This window comes from Nicotiana tomentosiformis, chromosome 5 (assembly GCF_000390325.3).
Source record: "Nicotiana tomentosiformis chromosome 5, ASM39032v3, whole genome shotgun sequence".
Taxonomy (NCBI): Eukaryota; Viridiplantae; Streptophyta; class Magnoliopsida; order Solanales; family Solanaceae; genus Nicotiana; species Nicotiana tomentosiformis.
The window spans coordinates 90,052,580-90,057,559 of record NC_090816.1 but is presented as its reverse complement, the minus strand read 5'-3'; the positions used below and the strand labels follow the sequence as shown (position 1 = coordinate 90,057,559).

Sequence of the window (4,980 nt, the reverse complement as noted above, 5' to 3'; positions counted from 1 at the left end):
ATGAAGGACTTATTCAACAAATTTTGTTTTAATTTGAAAAAGTCTTTGGGGCTTACGCCTCACTAAAAAAACGCGCCTCAAACGCACGGGCGTACGCCCCGAATTGCTGGGCATACGACTCTTGAGACTTTCGCCACACACCATCGCCTCAGGGCTCGCCCCGAAAATGCCTTTTAAAATACTGATAGCAACCTATCATGTGATTTTAAGTGCTTTGAAGTTTTGCTTGCAATGAATATTTATTTACACTACTACTCTAAGATTTTGCAACCACAAGAAATGACCACATTATATAATTAATGTATTGGTGCATCAAATTAGCCTAAACCTGAAAAAGAAAAATCAACATTACATTATGTTTTTCTCTTATTAGCTTTATGAAAAGGGAAGAAGTCTTTTAAGAGAAAGTGATGCAAGAGTGCAATCCAAGTTAGTTAAAAGAGAATGGACGCATGACCCACTCCCATTTTCTTTTCCTTTTTTTGAAAAAAAAACTGTTTCTATTTAATAATTATAAGTTATAAGTTTATTCACCAAATATGCACACATATTCAGAAGAGAATAGTACAAAGAGTACAATTGAACACATATAGAAGGGAATGATACAAAGAGTACACTTCAAGTATATGAAAAGATGGTGAAAGAGTAATTAAGGGTCAATTAATTTGAGTGAGATAAAGGGTCCAAAACCAAGATATGCTTTCAGCTGTAAAGCTCATTTTGACAATCTTTTTCATTTTTATTCAAATTTATGTCTTTTCATCATTTTTTCCATAAAAATCCATGAAAATGTTTTATTGATTTTGAAAGCTCCGTTACCTTGAGATTTTGTTTTTACAGCCAAAATTTTTGTACTTTTGCATCTTGGAGATAATATATATATATATATATATATATATATATATATATATATATATAAAACCGAGATTTGAGCGGTTAAGATTTAAATTTTCATTGAATGCAAACAAAACACGTACACAATATACAATAAAAAAGGAGCTATAAGATATACAAGAAATCAGCTCATAGGTACAATTAATGTGAGAACCAAAATTGCCCATGGACTTTAACTCACCATCCAAAGAAATACACATTGAAACTATTTAACTCTTCCACTAAAGGACGACAAACAATCAAGATTGCACACAACGCGTATATATCATTAAAATATATACTGTAGAAAGAAAAAATAAAGAAAAAGCGGTGGGAGAGTGGGGGAAGTGACTTAAATATCACGACAGCGAAGTCTCTCTGTGTTTTTGATAGTAAAAAGACAGCTAGCAGTGAACCACCAACCAATACCATCACCACTCTTCTTTCTCCTTTTTTTTAGCTTCTCTTTCATTTCATTTCATTTCCAATAGACTTCTTCTTTCTCATGTTAAGGTACATAATATAATATAATTTCTGTTTTGGGTTTTTGTACATTTCTATTTCTTCAGAGTTTTTATTCACTCTGCTCACAGACTAGGATTTCTTGAAAGTTGAGCCAATTTTCTACCCTGAATTTTGGCGGGATTTTTGTAGAGTTTAAGGTTTGGCTCTCTTTCCAAACGTACCTTCTCCTAATCATTTGACGTTTCATTTGGAATTGGGCCGTAAAAAGAAACAATGGGTTTGCATTGAATTTGCCTCATATGAGCCAACAAAAACTTGGGTTCTAGAGACATTTATCCAAGCACGAAGCTTTAACTTTTTATAATACTATATTCTAACAATTTTCGTCTTAATTTTATTGCAGGGAATTAATTTTCCATACTGGGATTGATACTTGAAGCTTTTTTTGCCTGCAAATTCTTGTTTTTTCATAAGGTTTGCTCCTTGAATTTGCATTTGAGTGTCTTGAGATTTCTCCAATTTGTTTATATTCTGCGTCGGTGCACCAGCTTGCTCCAGTTCATCCTCCATTTCTCTGGCTTTTTCACCATCTAAAATGTCGGCATGCTCTAACCAGCTCTTTTCTTCTTTTAACTTTTTCTGGAGTATTCCCATTTTTCAAAATTATGTATAAAATTTGCGAAAGATTACAAGAATCCAGTCCCAGAATCTTAATTATGCTTAAAATTGTTTTTGTTCCTTTTTCAATTTTCAAAGTAACAAAATTATGGGTAACGCGCCTCTTTGAGCTGGCTAGCATTTTTTTCAATGACAACATTATCTAGCTTGAAGACATTGGCGTCGTGGGCCACTATCCTTCACCGCGTGCGCACGCTAGCAAACACCATTCACCTCAACTAGCCATTTTGTTTGCTAGCTGATAAATTGAATCACCCTTGTGTTTGTACTTATTCTGTTTTCATTTTAACAGGTATAAAGTTATAGTTAGGAAAGAAAGAAAAAAGAGGAGAGTAAAATGGGGTCAAATTTCGTGGATGAAATAGATTGCGGCAGCTTCTTTGACCAAATTGATGACTTGATTGAGTTTCCGTCAGAGAATGAGTGCGGTGGCCTTAGTTCAACGGATTGCAAGGAATTCCCAAGCATATGGGATCAGCCCTTACCGGATTCCGACCCTCTTTTCTCCGGCAGCTACAACAATTCACCTTCCGACCTGTCGGCCGAGCTCTCTGTTCCTGTGAGTCTCTCAATTCATGGTGTAATTATTATGTTATGGTACTTAAAAACTTACCATAGGTAAAGTGTCTATGATAAGTCAGTATACATTGAATATTAGGGAGATGTTGATTAAAACGGTGTTAAGTGGATCCGTTTATCAACAGCGTCTTGTCACGTGATTGGCTTGATACAGAAACTCCCATGGGTCATGAGTTGAGTGGTTGTTAGTAGCTGGTGCGAGGTGTTTGTTTAAGTTTTGGTTAATTAATGATTAAGCAATTGTGTCATAATTAGGGAGGTCAGTTTTTGAATCATATCATGGATGTATCATAATTAGCTAGCTCATGTTTTATACATTTTTTTTGCAGTAGCAATGGTTGGTTTTGGATTTTGTAAAAACTTAGTAGTATATGTTTAATGTTCAGGCAATTTGCAACAGTGAGAATATAAAATGTTTGTCAACAGAATCAATTTATTTTAGAGTTGCCAGTTTCAAATTCAAACCTTTTGTTCTAAAAGCATTTTAGTATTGTGTTTTAGGGGAAACGGCCATGCATATATCAGCTGAATATGGCTTGTACGTTAGGCCAGGTCGTCCTGTTCACAAAGTATTTTCTTAATAATGATCCTTTGATCTTTACCTTTTAGAGCACTAAGGCCAAATAATCATGCGTATAATGGACCAAGACAGACAATATATATAATATTTCTGAATTTTGAGATTTACACTTCCAGTAGTTAATGGCTGTTGGTCTTTCCTGCGTAGTAGTTGGAGAATTCAGTCATTCTCTTAATTCTTCCATCACTTTCCATTTGCATGTGGTCATTTGGTTGCCATTTCGCAGGGAATGGCCATCACAATGAATGAAAGATAATGACATTCTATTTGCAGCTACATGACTGTGTAACTAAAAGAGACAATATTGAACTAACATTCTATTAGGTGTTGTGTAGCTTGCTAATCTTGCTTTTGGGGATAATCATCAGAATTCTCTTTGTTTTGCAGTATGAGGATATTGTACAACTTGAATGGCTCTCAACATTTGTGGAGGATTCCTTCTCGGGCAGAGGCTTGACCCTTGGGAAAGAAAATGCTCCCATCAACAAGGAGACATCCCACAGCAAATTCCAGTCTTCGAGTCCTGTCTCTGTGCTCGAGAGCAGCAGCAGTAGCTCCTCCTCTTCCTGCTCAGGCGGGAAAACCTTTCCTCTCAGTCCATGTCACCGTGGTCCACAACGTGCTAGGAGCAAGCGTCCTCGCCCGCCAACTTTCAATCCTCGGCCAGCGATTCAACTTATCTCTCCGACATTAGTCTTCATTGAGAATCCCCGGCCATTTGCTGCTCCTGTAACTTCTTCACAATCCGAAAACTTGGCAGAGTCTCCAATGAAGAAAATCAAATTTACGATCCCTCTAGCTCCAATCGAGACAATTCACAACTCCACCGCACACGCAGTTAGAAGATGCATGCATTGCGAGATAACCAAGACACCTCAATGGAGAGCAGGTCCAATGGGACCGAAGACCCTCTGCAACGCTTGTGGCGTTCGCTACAAGTCAGGAAGGCTCTTCCCTGAGTACCGGCCTGCTGCAAGCCCTACATTCGTTCCATCCATGCATTCCAATTCTCACAAGAAGGTTCTTGAAATGAGAACCAAGGACATTCCCGAGAACAACGCCACAGCCAGCAACAACCATCCAACAGGAGTTCAATCCGAGTAGCACATCCTCAGTGGAGGAGTAGATGTAAAGGGAAGGGAAAAAGGAAGCAGAGAATAGCTTTACCTAGTCATAGTCTTTTTTGTGTCCTCTCTGCATTTCTCATTTCAGTTAATGTTATTTGCTTGCTGTTTTTTCGTTGGTTCTTTGTACAGAGATGTAATGGGGGGAATTAGACGATCATATTTTAGGTGGTAGAGAGAGGGGAATGATGAGAAGAGAGGGCACTGAAAGGGGTTAAGAGTGGAGTTTAGGGCTGGAGTATAGCTTTAGCGTCATTTTAGGTCCTTTTGAAGTTCAAAATAGGCGTGGGGTTGGTTTTGATCTCTTTATTAGACTTTTGTCCTTAATTTCTCATCATTTGGATGGGAATTCTTTTTGTAGTGAGTTTGTTATTAGGTGACTCTGAAATGAGTAATACTTTGGATTATGTCTTCAGATTGCTTTTCCTTCGTAACTTACCAAATTTCATAAATGGTCATATAATTAGAGGGCGTTTGGATTGACTGTTAAGCTGGTCAAATTTCAAATCAGCTTTTAAGCTCTTTTTAGCTTTTTTAAGTGTTTGACAAAATCAAAAAGTGCTTAAAATAAGTTAAAATATGGAGAATATGGAGGAGAGCAAGGAGGTCCCCCTCATCTGAGGAAGACCATTCTTAGCAACGGGTAGAGCAATATTGGATATATACGAGAGAAAATTCATG

At 37.3% G+C, this 4,980-nt stretch overlaps 1 protein-coding gene across 3 annotated transcripts; it reads left to right on the top strand.

Annotated features, from left to right (window-relative positions):
• The first annotated feature begins 1,253 nt into the window (after positions 1-1,253).
• On the top strand, positions 1,254-4,714 carry LOC104119230 (GATA transcription factor 8). Of its 3 annotated transcripts, none has more exons than XM_018778655.3 (4): positions 1,254-1,386; positions 1,742-1,812; positions 2,309-2,575; positions 3,563-4,714. In XM_018778655.3, the coding sequence occupies exons 3-4, from the start codon at positions 2,354-2,356 to the stop codon at positions 4,277-4,279; spliced, it is 939 nt and encodes a 312-aa protein (XP_018634171.1). In that variant the 5' UTR covers positions 1,254-1,386; positions 1,742-1,812; positions 2,309-2,353; the 3' UTR covers positions 4,280-4,714. The 3 variants fall into 3 exon arrangements, with proteins under 3 accessions (XP_018634171.1, XP_009628969.2, XP_070031184.1); XM_009630674.4 differs by having other exon boundaries at positions 1,298-1,535; XM_070175083.1 differs by lacking the exon at positions 1,254-1,386 and having other exon boundaries at positions 1,676-1,812.
• The last annotated feature ends 266 nt before the right edge of the window (positions 4,715-4,980 follow it).

Excerpts from the sequence above, each read along its gene's own strand:
- LOC104119230 (XM_018778655.3), top strand. The coding sequence starts at position 2,354 with ATGGGGTCAAATTTCGTGGATGAAATAGATTGCGGCAGCTTCTTTGAC. Across the intron at positions 2,576-3,562 it reads CGGCCGAGCTCTCTGTTCCT|TATGAGGATATTGTACAACT; the intron begins GTGAGTCTCTCA and ends TTTGTTTTGCAG.